The sequence below is a fragment of the Haliaeetus albicilla genome, chromosome 14, assembly GCF_947461875.1.
Source record: "Haliaeetus albicilla chromosome 14, bHalAlb1.1, whole genome shotgun sequence".
In the NCBI taxonomy this organism is placed as follows: Eukaryota; Metazoa; Chordata; class Aves; order Accipitriformes; family Accipitridae; genus Haliaeetus; species Haliaeetus albicilla.
The window spans coordinates 13,580,446-13,598,722 of NC_091496.1; the positions used below are offsets into that span (position 1 = coordinate 13,580,446).

General features: G+C 34.5%; 1 protein-coding gene across 5 annotated transcripts in view; it reads right to left on the reverse strand.

Annotated features, from left to right (window-relative positions):
- Positions 1-18,277, reverse strand: part of PTPN12 (protein tyrosine phosphatase non-receptor type 12) — an 83,485-nt gene that overhangs the window by 32,066 nt on the left and 33,142 nt on the right. For 3 of the 5 annotated variants that reach the window (XM_069801740.1, XM_069801739.1, XM_069801741.1), the window contains 10 exons: positions 15,494-15,602; positions 12,117-12,193; positions 10,998-11,093; positions 9,922-9,960; positions 9,058-9,129; positions 6,089-6,148; positions 2,547-2,689; positions 1,019-1,085; positions 310-387; positions 112-210 (listed from right to left, as the gene is read on the reverse strand). In XM_069801740.1, coding sequence (XP_069657841.1) covers positions 112-210; positions 310-387; positions 1,019-1,085; positions 2,547-2,689; positions 6,089-6,148; positions 9,058-9,129; positions 9,922-9,960; positions 10,998-11,093; positions 12,117-12,193; positions 15,494-15,602 — 840 coding nt within the window. Of the gene's footprint in view, positions 1-111; positions 211-309; positions 388-1,018; positions 1,086-2,546; positions 2,690-6,088; positions 6,149-9,057; positions 9,130-9,921; positions 9,961-10,997; positions 11,094-12,116; positions 12,194-13,170; positions 13,252-15,493; positions 15,603-18,277 lie in introns of all 5 variants that reach the window. The other 2 variants (XM_069801742.1, XM_069801743.1) reach the window with 2 other exon arrangements.

Here is an 18,277-nt window from a genome sequence, read left to right on the forward strand (position 1 = left end):
GTGCCTTAACACCATTGAACACTTAACTTTAAAAACTAGACTTCACAGGAAAATCTTGAACAGAAGCTAACACCTACAACTGATTGAAACTCATATGGGAAAGACACATACCACTCCATCTGCAATCTTCCAGTCTGCACAACTTTCGTATTTTTGCAGTTGCTTTTCAAACAGTTGTGCTATGGCTCGATGGACAAGTTCATACTGCTCCTATAGTAGGTTACCAGATAAAAATTAGTGCATGAGATCTTTACAAAGAATGATGGTATATTATCATATGATAAAAATTCATTTTAAAACAAACTATACCTTTGTCTGCACTGCAGAATGCCTTTGTGTCCTCATTTCCTGTATTAAATTAAATACATTGAATTCTTCAGGTATTTTCTGAAACATAGAAGGAAGTCAATTACATTGACATAACTGTTTGTCAGAACAGCAATACAAAAGCTGTTAGAGATCCAAAAGTATGTTTAACTTTTGTAGGTAAAGCCAATCTGTTCTCTCCACATTGCAGCTATTCAATTTTTTTTTAAAAAGCAATTCCTTTCCAGAACTGGTTTTAAACATTTAAACATTTAAACCAGATGAGAGCATTTCAAGTATTTTGAAAATGAGACATCCAATGAAAGTATTAACATGACACTGCAACAGTAATGATGCTTCATAACCTAAAAATCCCAGAATGAAGTTACCTCTGTATATTTGAAATATCAGCCTTTAGGAGCTGCAAGATTAAGTGGAGACATTGAAAAAGTTGAATTCAAAATCACTTTATACTGAAATATATTTTAAAAGATATTTGGAATTTTACAGTAACTTTTTTTTAGATAAAAACTTGCTGTCAAAGGAAAGCAAGTTCATACTAAAGCATGAATGCAATGAAACTAAACATCCAACCTGTCAAAAGAGTTCTGGAAAATCTTAAACATTTCACTGTTTTAGAACATTTGGGAGCTCAATCAATCACTGTTATGAAATGATGGAATGCCACAAAATTTCTTTTAAGATTCCTTACCCCAGCTTTAAGCAAATTCCATGTATAATCTATGGCACAGATGGCTCCTGTTCTTCCACACCCTGCACTATGAACATAAACAGTTAGGTGTGTTAGAAATTATTGTAGTTTGTTAAAAACAGTCTATAAGCTTTATATTTCCAGAGTCCACGTGGAAAAAAAAATTTATATCAAAATCCCTCAACTATCATTTTAAACTCACTCAACCTGACACCATAGTGTCATAAAAATTAAAAAGTTAGCAGTGCAAAATGGAGCATTAAAGTTTTTAATGCAAGCTTTTCATAGCCAATTGGAACTGCAATCATGAAAGATGAAAAATGCTGTCATTTATTGCCTCTTTTGTCACACTATTCCTAGTTACCACTGCTTCAAGAGTAGGGATTTTGTCCAAGTTTAATGATAGATATGTTAAATGGCAGAACAGAATATGTTTAAAGACTTCCCACATTTGTCTGATTTAGATATCTGTATTTTCTGCTTTTTATCTAAAAAACTTAAATCTGAAAGTTATAAAAATGACAGTGAAATATCAACATTTATTCTTCCTAATAGTATAAATTTCTCTATTTTACAAATAAAGAGTTATAATGTATGCATTTTTATTACATTATAATTATACTGTTATAAAGAACCAGCCTTCACAACTGTACTGACATTCAAGAGAAACAGGACAAAGTGAAATTGATTTCAGTGCTAAGTTTTTTTTATGGTTTTAGACCTCAATTACTTAGAGTGACAAGTTTAAAAAGAATGCAGCTAAAGACAGTAGATTTTTTATACGCTTTAAGAGAATAACCAAGCTCTAAAGAGTAATAAGCACCAACAATTGAACATTTCCTGACTTAGGAATCTGAATTCAGTTTTTCTGACATGTAATAAATTAACTTCTGTTGCTTTAAAAAGTATCAAATATCATAGGCAATAACTTTCCAGAGAAACTGACAGAAACTGTCAATTCACCAAAACATTTTCATGGCAGTTTAGTTTCAACAGTCCTGTTAGCCAAATTTCAGGTCAAAGATGAAACTGCTGCTCACAAGCAAAGACTTACCAACCAGAAACTACAGCCTGCTCGTTAGAGATCTTTTTTGTTGTATTAGAAGACAGACAGAAAATTCTTAGGTAGTGATGCACCTGCTATGTAGTCTTTCCTATTGAGAATGGAGCCTTCACTCCCATATCTGATTTGCAATGGTCTTCAAAGTCTATTTCATCCTAATGAGAATTTAAATGTCTTAAGAACGACAAAACAGTTTTGCTTTCAAAGACTAATTCTTTTCTGATTGATATTCTATCTTAAACTGAAATAGAAGCAAAATTTCACTATGGCATGAGTTTTAAGACAATGAAGACTGTATGATTTTGAGTGAAGTTTTGACATGAGGAAATACTCCTTTTTGGAAAACTAAAATAAATAAATAAATACATTCTAATTTAGAATCAAACTAGTACATCTCATACCAAAAGTCTAGACTTAAAAAAAATTTAAATGTATATAAACTTCAAAAATAAATATATTTGATACCTGCAGTGTATGCAAATTGGTACATCTTCATGTTCCTGGTATTCTCTCATCAAGCTGATCATGTCCAGAATAGAATCAAAAGACGAAGGGACATCATGGTCAGGCCAGTTAACATAATGAAACTGATAAACACTACGAGTCTCCTAAGGGAGCGGGAGGGAGAGGGAGGGAGAAAGGTGTTACTGATAATACATATTTGAGGATTTTGTATGAAATAATCAGTTCTATGAACCTTTACTTTTTGCATGACTAAGCGTGCACAAGCAAAGCCATTTACTGTATTAAAAAAACCTATAGCTTACAGCACTTAGAAAAACAAAAGGAAAATTCTGAAGTAGTATTTTGAGTGCTGCTAATGCATAGGAGAAAGCACTATGGGACAGTTCACAGAAGCCCCTCTCTATAATATATGGGTTAAAGGACCCACAACGTTCCATTGTGTTAAAAGATTCTCTGTCCTTACAGTCTCAAAATTTGAAAGGGAGAAAGAAAAGGAAAGACTACCATGAAAGGTTCTTTTTCCAATCACACTCCAGTAACTCACATTTGGAAAAAAATAAAAAGGGGGGGGGGGGGGGGGGGGTGTTTTGTCACATTACAAAATAAAGTGTTCATGTGTGCATGCACGCACGTGCACACACAGAGGAGAATTACGAAAATAAGATAAATAATTCAGGCCATATCTAAATATGGATCACACCTGCAACAACAGCAGGTACACTTGTATTCTAATTAGCTCATGTTATAATAGTACTAAAGAAGCAGCAGGCTTTAGAACAGCCTAGTCACTCAGCTACCCGAATCCCTGAAAGACCAAATCCTCTCTCTCATCATCATCCAAACCATATGCAGTATAGCTAGTTCTACTGCACCTTTCCATGCTGTTGTCACACCTCTGGATTCTAGCATACCCTCAAACTAATGTACTAGAGGCACTTATGAATTTTTTGATCAATGTTACAGGTTACAAGTTGTAAGGGCTATGCTACCTTCTGTTTAGTTATTTGAGAAGCAACATAGTGGGCCTCTTGAGCACAGAAATTTATATCGTCTTTCAACTGAACCAACTATTTTTGATGCTTTACTTTTGCCAGACCTGTGGAAGCACTGTAGCTAGTAAAACAAGACAAAATATAGCCCAAGAAAAGAAATTGTAGAAATCCAACTGATTATGTAAAACCAATGTCATCAGTAAGGAGGAAGAAAAGTTACAACTGCCTATTAAGGTCCACCAAGAACTTTCACTTAATTACATTTAAAGAGACAAAGCAGTGATTTTTCACATTAGTAGAACCGTGAGAAAAAAAATAATATCCAAATTTGTCTTTTATATGGAAATTAAAAATGAAAAGGAACCTCCATAGTCCTTAAGAAAGAACTTGATGTTTTAGCTTAAAAAAAATTTTTGAATGTCAAACTGCTTTTCCTCCTAGCAACTAGAATAACTTTATTTATATGAATTTTAAATTCTTTTGCATAGTATTTTGTATGATACTCTATTGAAAATTTTATGGAAGTGACAAAACTTTTCATTATTCTGGAAAACCAGAAAGTGAACTTAGACGGGTATTACTTTATACCACAAATATGTATTTTCCTCCCCAGTTCAAGGCTACACGAAGAATTCTTCAAAGTAAGATGAAATGTCTGTAATTCATTACCAAAATGCATGCTTACAGAAATCCTGAAGCAAATTTGCAAGGTAAGTCTGAAGAAAGATAATTTTGTTAGCTGCACAGGTTGAATATCAACATATCTTGTTAATCCTTTCAGTTACATTACTCCTTAAAGGAATATAAAACTTTGGGATCTTTGCTAAGATCAAAAGCATACCGCAAACTGTAGTTTTTTTGTTACTACTTAGTTTTTATGTAGTACACAAGCATCCTATAAAAATTAACTGGAACAGAACTCATGGAAGTCAAGTAACTAAACATGATTTGCATGTATAATACATGCAAGCAAAATATAAATTAGCTACAGTTTCTGAAGTAACCAGTTTTCATGATACTCAGGTATTAAAAGTAATGTAGGTTCTGCTTTGGAGTTTTTGATATCTTTTCAGTTCTGTTAAGTGCACCATTTCAAAAATAAGTTGCAAACCCCAGTTATTATGCAGTTAATTTCTGCTATCTAAAAAGTTTCCTAACAGTCAGTTATTAGCATTCAGGACACACTAACAGAATCGAACTGATTAAGATCATGCATCCCACTGCAAGCACCTAGCAAGCTACTGCAGACAAAAATTAGCCCCCAAAATTACCCCCCTCATGATTAAACAGTTTTCATAACTGTTGTGATATCAGTTGTTGAAATAGAACAAAGCATTGCTAAAGAAAAAATAACAATAAGTGAGACTAACCTGTAATAAATGGTTTCTTAATACAGGATGCCAATTAAAATGACAGGTATTCTGTAAAATTGACTGTCAACCTTCATGTTTTTGCAGAACAACTCCACATTTATTTTTATTTACTGACAGTTGCTTTTCAGAAAAATAAACGGTCACCTCAAATCTGACACTTAAGTATAAGTTTGCAAGAAAGGCTTAAATCATCCATTCTTAACACTTGTATGAGAATGCAAGTGCTTTTATTTCACTGAAAATATGACAACTTTCACAACTAACATAACATACTCAATTTAGGAACTAGGTCTCATGTTTTACAGTAGTTTGTGTCATAAGTTTTCACTAAGATGAATACAATTTCTTCCATAAAGAGACTAGTTGTAACCATTTACAGTTGCCAACTTAAATAGTGTAAATTAACTGGTTTACCAGAATACTTGTCTGGTAAGCCAATTCTACATCTTGAACACTAGGATATCAAATCTTCAAGAAATCTGAAGTCTTGAGCTCACTTTTAAAAGAACATTTCTATCTTGACCCTTGAATATATTACACACAGTTCCTCCACGCAAAAAGACAACGCAACTAAATTTAATCAAGAACATTCCATATTTTTCATATCTTATTTCAAATCCAAAAGAGTAACTTCTTACAAGCTAGAGTGAGAAACTTTGACAATAACTTCGTGATTTTTTTTTTCCCCCCATTCTTGCTTTATTTTTACTTGGCAATATAAATATATGAATGGGTATGAGGAATATCTTTTAACATTGTAAAACCCTCTTGACAATAAATGAAAGTGTAGGGCAAATTTTAACAAGTACACATACTTTACTCCAGAAAAAGCTAACTATAGGAAACAGGGGGTTTTGACAAGTTTCATTCAGGTTATCATCATATTTTCAGTTGGGGTAAATAGTGAAATTCTCCTAGTGTGATAGAAGCTTTCTAGTTAACACATGCTATTGAAGACCACCACACACCTTTGGCTAACCAAGAACATATAAAAAAGACAAGTAAGGAATTTCACTACTCTAAGCTTTTAACATCACTTCTGAACTTGATGATTTACATACATATAGAGTCAGCACCTAAAAAAGTGAAGGTATTTTTGTGAGTTTCCTCCATCGTATCATTTTAGAGACATTTGAGCAACCATTAAAGTTGAGACCAGAAGTAATCATATACTTACATTCTGAAATTCAAGTAATAATGTTCTAATGAAGTAATCTGTTCTTGCTTGCTCAGCTTCCTAAACATGAGAAAACAGTAATGAATTGGAAAAAAAAAAAAAAAGATCAATATGCAGCATACAGGATATAACTAAAAAAACAAAATTTAAATTCAGGTGTCTCTTTTTCAATTTACTGGGTTTGTATCTATGATTTCACCAAAAGATGGGCACTCAAAACATTGATTTTAAAACAGCAACTTAGCTTGCTACACAAGATATGTGAAAGATGTTACTTTTACTTAAAATAAAAATGTGAGTTTTCAAACCAGTGTCTAGCCTGCTCCTGAAACCATCAATAAACCTTGTAAGAGTATTTCAAAGTACTTCTGCTTTATTTCTCCGTGCATTTATTTAACTTACAGATTGCCTCCCACAGCCATCTTATAACACTTCTGCTGTATAGACTTCAGTCTCTTACCACTCTATCCTGTGACACCTCCTTTCATTTTTCCCCTTCTATTATTTTCAATTAAGGGTGCATCTGAATGGATCATTGTAATTGTCTTGCTTGTGGCCAAAAAGCATAGCTTCTAGGCTCCCAGAATTTTCAAATCTGCCTTTGGAACACCAAGGAAGGTTCATACTTTAGACACCAAACAATATTACTGTACTTAAAATATCAGTAATATCGCAATTTGCACATGCTTTTAAAAGCTTAGCATTACAGCTTCCCACAGTGAATTTAGGAGACTGCATATATGCTTCCAAGTGTTCCTATCTGCTACTGGGAATTTACCATTTTCCATCAAGAAAACAATTGCAACACCTTGCAGGTTTAAGGAGATAGTGCGTAACTAGCAGCTCATATACACCACTGTACCCAAAGGTAATAGATTCTCAGCTGTACCTGAGAGTTCAGTTACAATGTACACACAATCCCTTTCCACAACTACTTGCCAAGTATGTGACCATCACCCACTAGGTACAGGGGGCGCGGAGGGGGGAGAAAAACTCTAACCCACAAGCCAATTTTTGAATCCATCTAAGGCTATTCAGAATCTTTATAGACTAAAACTTGTAAGTATATGCTTTCCTGACAAGACAAACTTGAAATGTACTTAATTCTTAGTAAACTATTTCAGGGTAAGATTAAGAATAGCTCAATAAACTGGCATGCTAGCTCTTTCTAAACACCTTAAAGCACTTCAGCTAGAAAACTGCAGCACATAATTTTCAGTTAAGGAGAAGAAAAAAAAACAGTTTTGAGATTAATCTGGAATGGATCAATTCCACTGTTTTAGAATAAGTCAACAGCTAAGGCTAATCATGAACTCCAGCATAAAAAATTCACAGTAAGATCATTTATACTGACAAGTTATACTGAACACTTGAATGTCACGTTTCATTCATATCCTAAGAGTAACTAATACAACATAGCAGAACCTGATTAAACTCCCAGGTAGCAAGATTAAAAATAAAGACACAAGGAAGCGTTTTCTTCCAACAACACAATGGTGCGAATGTCAGAAAGAGTAAGTGACCGAAATTTGTCAAATTCATCATCCACTGCATTATAAAAATATATACTGATAATCCAGGGGCAACATCCAATTAAGGAAGTCCTGCTAGTCCATTCCTAGAAGCTGACAACAGGTACAAGGAGAAGGATCATCCTATACGTGGCTTATTTTCTATTTTCTTCCCTTAAGTAATTAGCCTGTCATTGAGCACAATGTGATAGGCTCAATGGCCCTTGGCATCACCTAGAAATGAAGGCTATGTGATCACAACTCCAAGAACTACAAGTTGAGCAAACAGGCCACAAATGTGTTTAAAGCAGGAAGGAATAAAGATACAAAAACAGGTGTGTACAAAGGCAACGGGATACTATCCCACACCTAAGGAATGCTGATCATATTGATTTTGGTGGCTATGCTCCTACACACCATATCCCTACCCATACCCTGAAAATGTCACAAATAATGAAGTGAACTTCTGCTACTTAAGTGGTCCCCTTTTGTGAAGTGGTAATTGCACCATGACTTCTTTTACTATCCAGCTTTTTCTACCAAGGAAAGATGATTGCAAAAACCCATTGGAGTATACTCTTGTGTGATGCCAAGATGACAGGTGCCAGAAGAATGATTACTTTCAGTTCCCTGCTGTGCTTGGTATAGGAGGTATTCATAGTCCCTCTTCCTGCTTATTTATCTACCGGAAATCCTTATGTTACCACCTAGAGCAAGTATCAAAACTGGAAGAGGCTCTAGTAGTCATGCTCAGAGATCAGAACCCCTGATAACCATGACACAACATGCAATGGAAATGTTCAGGTTTCCTCCATCTTTCTGGAATCGTAACTTAATGTGACAGTTACCCCCCCCAGGAATTCTCCAGAAAAAGATTCAGACCTCATGGTGATCTGCTACTCATTTTTATTTTGATTTTAAAAGCAACAATAGAAGCAAAGAAAGTATTTTCAAATAAACCTGTACCCGTCACCAACAAAAACAAGTTAAAAAAACCTAGAAGTTTAGTTTCCATTTTCTTTATTCATGCTAATTAACTTTACATAACTTAAAGGAAATAACCTATTCCAGTGTTACTGTCATTTCTCATGCATATCCAGAATGCACAAGTGGTAACAGAGAGAAACAATTGCATGAATATTATTTGATTTCTTGAGTACGGTATGGACATTCAAAACTACATCATGTAAAGTTAAAGAAATGATACATAAAGATAAAAGACCAAGGCACATAGGTTCCCTACTTAAAAAAATAAAAATAAAAATAAATCATGGGAGATTCAAAAAAAACACACAGCTTAAATACACACATTGTTTTCCACTGCATTCCTTTTGAGAGTCTTTGTGTAAAATTTGGTGCCTAACGATTAAGAAAGCATTTGTTTTGTAATACAAACTGTTTGTTGAACAATTATTTTAAGTTACAATTCAAAATTAATTTATAAAGCTTCATACTTACACAGGAAACACGAAATGGTCCAAAAGTTACAGCTGCTTCTCCATAGAGAGGCCAGTAACGTTCACATTTTTTCTGTTAAAGCAAAGAATCCTAATTTAATTCATGTGTAGTACTGAAAGATGATGATTAACAGAAACAAAGCAGTCAAAATTATAATCCTGAATGCCTTACTCGCTCTTATTTGGTGCTTTTCTTTAACATCTGCCCACTGGTGCCTTGCCGGACTTATTTTAAGACAGTAAAATGTTTTTTCTTTTGGATACCAAAAGAAAAACAAAACCAAAAACCTAGACGACCAATAAATACAGCCAAAAGACACTTTGTAAATTAGAACGTGAACTTCATGAGTGCCTGCATACGTGCAAACACGCATCATACAGATGGAAGCTATGAGAGCTAATTTATTTTTTGTGAAAGTCTGGAGTTCACAATTCTGGACCACTTTTTTTTCCTTCTCAGGTCATAAGACTATAGCAGAGAGATTTAAAAGATAGATTGTTTTTACAGCTGTATCAATTGACAGGAAATCCTGAAGGACTCAGGATTTTGATAGTTGGCCTACATCCCACAAAGAGCAAGGTTTTTTTCCATAGTGACATGACCAGAAACAGACCATTGGTACATTTTGGTATACAAACACATATATTCCACTGACATGACACCTAAATAATAATGTAAATAAATGGAGCAAAGAAAAGCAGTCGCATTCATTATTTTTCATGCATACAAATATAAGGATAGGCATTCTCATTCAATCTGGCAGATTATTTTACAGTTACGGATTTGGCATATGAAGCTTCACAAGTATTGGTATATTGCCCCACATGGGCAATGGTCATTTAGTTTTGTATTTAGTATACATACCCTTCCCATTTCAAATTCTCGACAGGCCATTACAATTATCTGAAAAGGAAAAAAGATGCTTGAAGTTAGCTGGTTTTAGATCAAGTAAATTCAGCAACACTTTACTGCTTGCTTCTATCTGGGCAAATACTGATATTCCTTCATTGGTTACTACTGAAGGGACTAATTAATACTTTTTCCTACCTGCAGATACATGCTCTTTTAATTCTAAAATAGTACCCAAGTTCCATCCTGCACAAAATCTACAACACTACTACAACATTTTAAGGCTACTTAATTTGAATTCACTGTAATCCTGTACAAATATCTTACATATTTATTCAGCCTGACTATAAAGTCTAAACTTAATCAGAAAAATATAGAGCCATTTGCCGACTGGAAGAAACATAGCTATATTTGCTTAAAATAATACAGACTGCTTAAAATAGGTGCAAAAACCTATTTAAAAAACAGGAATCAGATTTCTTGGGTGAAGCTACTTGAGATACACTAATGTGAACAGCACAATAAAAATGCACCAACAGGTAAGTTATTTGTTACAATAAATAACCACAATTTAAGTGTCTGATAAAACAAAAAATATCTTCAGAAATAATTTGTTGAACATATCTGATTTTAACACTACTTAAAAGTTAAGCCCTGATAATAGCTGTTTAAACAGATACAGAATATATAAACCACTAAGTAACCCAAAATTAGCATAAATAAAAAGGTAGGGTTTTATTTTTTTTGTTTCACATGCTGCTTCTGTATATGATTTTGTGAGTCCACATTAAGTCAGAGTTGTAAGGTCTCCTACAGGACAGATGTAACCACAAGCACCAACCTATTCATAAATACGCATGATTTCATATTCATTCAATAAAATTATTACTTAGAATTTACATTATTAAATTGAATAAATAATATTAGTGATATATAGAATGCTATTTAAACCACAAAAACAGGATTTGAGAAGTAAATGGACTAAATCACTGCCAATGTTTTTGATAATAGCCAGCTCAGGCAAAAGATACACAATCACTGTGCCATGAAATAAGGTAATACCCAGTCTTGGTTTTTAAGTAGGTACTTACGGCAACATTGTATTCCCATATCATCCTCCAGAAGTCTATTACTGTATTTGCTAGTGGTCCCTGGGTAGCAACATATGCTTTTGGCCCATGTACTCCCTAGGATTGCACAAAGGAACCATTAACGTTTATAAAGAAAATTTATCTGCACTGAATAAAAAAGGCTTTAGGTTATAATCATGTAAAATTAGAATATTTTTTTTTTTTTGATACAACAGGAAGGGTGAATGTGAGTCCCATTTACATTAGTGGGAATTTTGCTAGTGATTTCAAGGGGACCCAAGATTCTAACAGCTACTGTGCTGCCAGAGACTGTAACAGAAAATATTTTCTGTATGATCAGATTCTGAAGATTCCCTTTAAGTCCTCATTTTCTTTGTTACTCAAACATTTAATGATGAACATTTTAAAAACTTTCTGCTAAAAAGCATCCCCTTGAACAAATTTAAAGTTCCCCTCCTCCCAATAATACATTTCAAAAATCCAAAATTTTAGAATTTGTTTCTTTATATAAAGTTTGAAGAAATTTACATTCAGCTTTTCAAGCTAAACATTCAATAAGCGAGATTTATAAGAACACCTGTTTCTGAATAAGAATTACTGTGTAGAAGCAGCATCAGAATAAGGCTACAAGGAAATCCTAAGATATTCACAATTGGAAACAAAAATGTAACAGGCTTTTAGCCAAATTCTGGCTTCTCTTTAAGAATGTTATATCTAACTCCATTGTCACACTTCTGCCATGAACAGCAAGAAGTGCATATTAACATACACAATTTGTCAAATGCCTCATTTACGATCCCTCTCAAAGTCTGGTATTTTTAACACTACCAATTGTTAAAACAATCGTATCTGAATTTCCCTATGGTATAAAGTTCCAATATGGTTGCCTGTCACTTTAAAATGAAGTATTTTATATTATACTTACACTTAGCGCCATATTAAAACTCAAAAAATTGCTTTATAAATGGCATCATGTTTCCAAATTTATTCGAACCATAATAAAAGAAAATCTTCCCTCACAGTTTTAAATTATCTCAGACTATAATAATATTAAAATTGTACTGATATGAAATAAAAGCTTAAAAAGAACTTAAAAACTGTTAAGAGAGTAATACATACCTTAATAAAGTTTGCATTGATGTAGTCTGAATCTTGTGGGGGAATTTTTAAGGTCAGTTTAACCCGGCTATGATCAACTAAAAGAAGAATTTATTTTTTTTTTAAAACAAGAATTACAACACATGTAAATCAATATGCAACAGTAAATATAATATATACATATAGTACATATTGTATGTAAAGAAAAAGTTACACATTAAAGAATGCTTCCCAAAGATAAGTCACACAAGCAAGTCAGTCAATTTAATTTATGGGTCAATCAACTCAGGTAGGGATAAGCAGAGTAGGTCCTACTGCGATGTGCTTCTGATGCTCAAGTTTACAGAGTAACAACTACTGGAATTCCAAGACCAACTCATTACAAAGAGGCAAAATTCAATTGATCAGAACTAATCAAAATTGTAGTTACACGATATTAACACAGATCACGATGGTCAGAATTAAATGCACATTTGCAGAAAGAATAAAACACCAGTGCATAGTTAAAGGAGATGGCAGGTCTTAAAGTCTCTGCCAAGGAGGACTCCAAGTATTACAACATGAAACATATACTGCAGTTTATTGCTTAGACACAGACTAACTTCTATCCCCCCAAAGACTGGGCTAGACACTTTGCTGGGGCACTTCTAAACTAAAAGCAGCAGATTCCTTCATTCAGGGGGTTTTGACATTTCAAGTTTCTGCCTCAAGCATTACTGTCTCAGAGAAAGCTTCTTAGGAAAACAGCAGATCTTTGGAGACCAAAATCCTCAGCAGTCTTAAAAGTAGCCTTTATTATTTGTTGACAAAATAAACCAAGCATCTTGGCATTATTTTTGGCACTGAAAACAAATTAAGTGCATCTTTAATACAAAAACAACTTGATGATTCTTACTAAGAAGGAGGGTAGGTTGTCCGCCAGTCCTTCCAGCTCTTGTTGATACCAACACTTCCTAGCTATCACATAGAACTCTTTCAAACTATCTCTACAATAGAGGCTGTTTTAGTCAGAAATTCAGATTTTAAAAAAAATTATCTTCGAACTGGGGAACAGAAGTATCTGCAGAAACAGCACCTGCTCGAGCAATTTCTGTTACTTTCTGCTCCCAGGGTCAATTCCTCAATCACAGAACAGCTGCTAAAACTTTTATTAGAGCTAAATTCAAGAAAAAAAAGAATGAGTCTATTTAAACAGAGGAAATATGGCTCATAGAGGGGTTTTTGTCAAAACATCACTGGTAATAAAACAAGGAACCAGGCCCACAAGAAGTACATGCTAAGAGGTATTTCTATACAGAAAGCTCTTCCAAAAGCTTCCAAGATGGTGAAATTTTCTGCCAGAGTCCTGATAACATGCAAAAAAATGTTTGCGTTACCATGCAATGCTTCCTAAAAAAGCACAAGTGTAGATTACAAGACATTTAGGTCACAGACTAAAGACAATGCACTCTCACATAAAAGCCTAGAGAAATCCTGAAAACATACTACACTGTATTACACTCTTATACATATAATCTAAAAGCAATAACACTTTATAAGCATGCAATGATGGTGTCACAGACTTAATACTAAAAACTACTTTTAAATGGTGGATCAGACTAATTATAGTGGTAGGCTAATGAGGGCTCTTATCTTCCCAGCACAGTAGATCCAAAATTCTAGAGCAGTTTCCAAATGTCAACATTTCCAGCCTGCCTCTACCTGCCACAGCTCAGCTCTTACAGAGTTTTAGGTCTGGAACAGAATTCTCCAAGAAAAATTCCATTGCAGGTTCCAGCTTCAGAAGATTTAGTGCCTGGATATTTATATTTACCTTAAACACTATATATTGATATATATATATATATATATATGAGTTAGTATTGAGGTACTGATCTCTCTGGTAGCAGTAACAATTTCTGGTAAATATAGCACTAATATCTGATTCAGTTAGATTTGTAAGGTCTTTTCTGGATTTATAAAAGATAGGCAAAGTATCATCCCCCTTCGTCCTCCAAAACATCTCCTGGCTTTCATTTCTGTCAAGCTCGTCTCCCATCACTTCATTGCTGGACCCTTTGGATGTTTGAAGACATTCTTGCTTCAACTGAAAACATACCTTCAATTTTCCTCAATGTCAGCTTTGAGGTTTGCTCATTTTCCCCACTGTGATCTGTGTACCCTTTCAGTTCCCAATGAATCAGTTTTTATTTTTACGTAGATGAAAGAAAAGCACATCTACCAGTCTAGTTGCAGCCATTCACTACTGTACTAGCTATTAAGTGTCTCATCAATTCAGCCTAGGTGCTACGAAGATTACCAAAATGCCAGCATGGAAGAAAAGACTATAACAACTCTTATTATTAAGACGACAATAACAAGTTCCCCTCTCTTTTTCACTGCATCCATTAAACATGTTTCCTCCCAACTGAAAACACAAAACAAACACAAAAACTCCAATGATATTTAACTATTTTGCTGCAGCTGAGCTTAGTACCACACTACTCTTCAAAATTTGATGTATGTTATACACAAATCCTCTAGCAAAATATGAACACATATGCCTTTTCTAAACAATCTAGGGCCTGTGGCTTTAGGGCAAAGTTTACTGATGGAAGTGTTGCTCCAAACACTGATAAACAGTAAAAATTCCAGCACTAGAAAAACAGAGCACACGGGTATACAACAATCTGAAACACAATAATTTGCTGGAGTTTATTACTAGAACACATTTTGAAGACAAAAGCTAATGATGCTTATGACCATTTTGAACTTCCTATTCGTTATAAACCTCCTAACACTTCTGAGAAAGCTAAGCAGAGTAAAAATGTATCTGTTGCTAATCTTTTGGGATATGAAAAATGGCATTTGTCAGAAGACTATCCTTAATCTCACTGCTGCCTGTTCATATTGAGAAGCACAGTAAGAGCTTCTGAAATACACAGCCTCACAAGCTACACAAAGTGAACTCGTAACAGGCAATCTTGTCATTACAGATCACTGATGCATTATATCATACATTGGTGGTTTCAAAACTTAAATTCTGCTCTGACTCTAATTTATGAACACAGAAAACAAAACAGGAATTTCATTTGGGCTCTAGCAAACTACAAACCAAAGATAATCCAGCACTGAAAGTTCTCTTGACACAGTTTGCAGGATACAAACAAGCAAAACGATCTATTTTACTTCAAACCACCAAGCCAGGTTCCTTAAGGCTCCTTAAAATTTCATCTAAAGTTTATGCTGACATCTTTTTGTTTTCTACCATGAATAACATGCTCCTAAAGAAAAAAATACAGTTAAGCACCTAGTAAAGTTCTAGACTATTCCAAGCTAAAATGAAAATGTCAGCTTGATAGAGCTTGGAACCTAGCACACTTTCCTTTGTCTTCTATTAACACATAAATCAGACTTACATGGCAATATATCCTTATATCTATTCTTTTTAACATTTTCTTCTTTTTCTCCAGTGGCTGTTGGGTAGATCTTCTCTGTTCTGTATTTTGTTGATAATCTTCTTAACCTCTGAAATAAAACATTTATGTTATATTTTCAAGTCTCAAGATAACAGAAACATACTTCATCAATTCAGCTAATACCTTGTGATAAGAAGATCACTCAAACCCTCTTCTCTCTTTTTACAATATTCACTATGATGAAGTTTAAAAATCTAATTATCCACTACTTTTAGGTCATCAGCAGTTTAAAGCCAAGTTGAAACCAGCTCTATACATCATGAGACATGGAACTTCACAAAAGCCACTACAGCCCCTGTATGGAATACAGCTATATTTACTTAAGAAATACACTGCCCTGTTAGGGAGTAACAACTGCATTAAGAATACCTGTGAGAAACAGAAAAATCTCTTAATGCTCAGAATACCTGGAGGATGAACATGGAGCAGGCTGGTTCAGAAACAGCTGTTAGCAGCTAGTACTTTGAAGCACGTGGCTTCCAACACTGACAACTGAACAGAAAGCAAAATCTCACTTTTAACTCCTCATGCCCAACTCCTGTTGAGTTTCAAGCTCACCCAGACAAAGAAGGTCCCCGCCTCTCAGGTACAAGGTATTTGCAATTAAGATGAGTGACAGGAGGTCTGCTGTATTCACAACAATGTCATTTTTTCCCCCCTCCATCTATTTCAAATCCTAGCAATTTCAAACAGTCAAAATCTCCAATAATAAAATCCAGCCCATGCCTTCCAGCAACCTAGGAAATAACAAGAGCAATACAGCTTTTATCATCCCACTCAAATTAGGCCTCTGCAACCTTAGAACTAAGGAGGGAAAAGAGGTATAAATCATCTTTGGAAAAAAAAACAACCCACACAAAACAAACAAACAAAAAAAAAAATCAAGAGGAGCCAGCAGTGCTTATTATTTTGGATTGTGTAGACATCCAGACTTAAAAATGAACCTGAAGAACTCACAAAGTTAACTCTGGCTTCCAGCTAAAGCTAGGTGGTTGTAACACCAGCCATTCTGTGGACACTGACATGGTAATGGTATGCAAGATGATCAAGAGGAAAACAGAGAACGTAGCTTCAAAGAACTTTACTATCTCTATTAAGTGGTATTCTGCACAGAAAGGACAGAGTTGCTCATGTTCCCTTCCCTCCATCTTTAATGCTTGATTATCATCCTTGAAGACCCAAAATTGTTCATCGCTTGCTTTCTTTTAGGCAAGGGGGAGAATGGGCAAGGTTGGTTGCTAGTTAAAAACATAAATCCTGTTTATCACTGACTATGCAACAACATACAGGCAGAAAGGGCATCATAATTAAGAGGATCTGCTTGGAAAGCCAGTTTCCTTCTTGAATTCTTCTAAAACACTTGGGAGACTCACTGCGCACTTCAATTTTTTAAAAAAGAAGGAAAAATTAATTGGCAACTCCAGTCCCTCAATAATTCTTCCAGCAAAAAAGGAAAAGAAAAAACACATAAAATTTAGCATTTCTGTTACCCATAGACAAACACTTTCATAAAATTTGTCTGGATATCGTGAAAAAACAGCAAATTTTATACACATATGTGGATAAAACTTTGCATAAATTTAGTTGAATAACATGCATCTAATAATCCATAAAAGTAGCATTTACAGAGCAAAAACAATGGCAAGGTAAAATAAATTTAAAAAAGCAAATCAAGAAATACCAGTTTTCAGACAATTTTTTTTTTCTTCTCCGGGGACTTTATCACAGATTAAATCACTGAACACTAAAAAGAATAACATAACTAGCATGCAGGGGTCTTATTCTTAAAATGCATTGCTCTTGAAAAACTTGCAATGTTAATCGATGAAGAAAAAACAGTAAATATTTGGAGATGGAACAGTAAGTCTCTGACCACATAGTGATCGAAGTGCTAAATATATTATCTGAAAACATTGCTACAGTGAAGAATAGGAAGATTCAATTCTTGAAAAGACATGTAAACAGTTACAGGAAGCTTCATCTTTGCAACACTAAAAAATTCACAGCATAACCTATATGCATAGCAGGCAGGGAAACCTGGTTTGTAACATGGTACAGACAAAGAATACCACTGCACGTGGGAGACATATTGTCCTATGTAACACTGCCCTTACCTATTTTTAAAATAAAACATTGTGCCTGTGCTAAGACTGGGCACAACCAGGAGTCTAGAAATAGCAATATAAATACACATAATTTAGCTATATCACATAAGAATAGCAAGACTGAGAAATAGTTTGAAACAGGCTATAAGCCTCCAATTCAGGGGTGGGGTGGGGAGCAAAGAGAAGCAATGATACTTTCCAAGCACAGCCACCAATATGATTTTGTATATTGTTCCACAACTCAATCTGATTATGAGTTTTGGGGTTTGGTTTTGGGGTTTTTTTTTTCCATCTTGCTGATTTTTATGGGACAAATGCCATGACTCCGCTTAGAAAAAGTAACAGAAAGAAGTTTGGAGAAAAAACAACCTCTGAAAACTCTGAGTAGAAGCAGAAGTTATTTTGCATGAGAAAGGATACGCTTGAGGAAGTGATACAGGAAAATGGTCAGGTATCAAAAAGCACTCCAAGAAGATGATCCTTTTTGCTTTAGCCCATTTTAAAAGGCATGCAAGAAAAAGCACATTCACAGGTACAACTTGGACCCATCATAAGCCAAAAAGGCCAGAGTGACTAGTACCAATTTTCATTTTCTAGAAACTGATGCTATAAGAAGAAT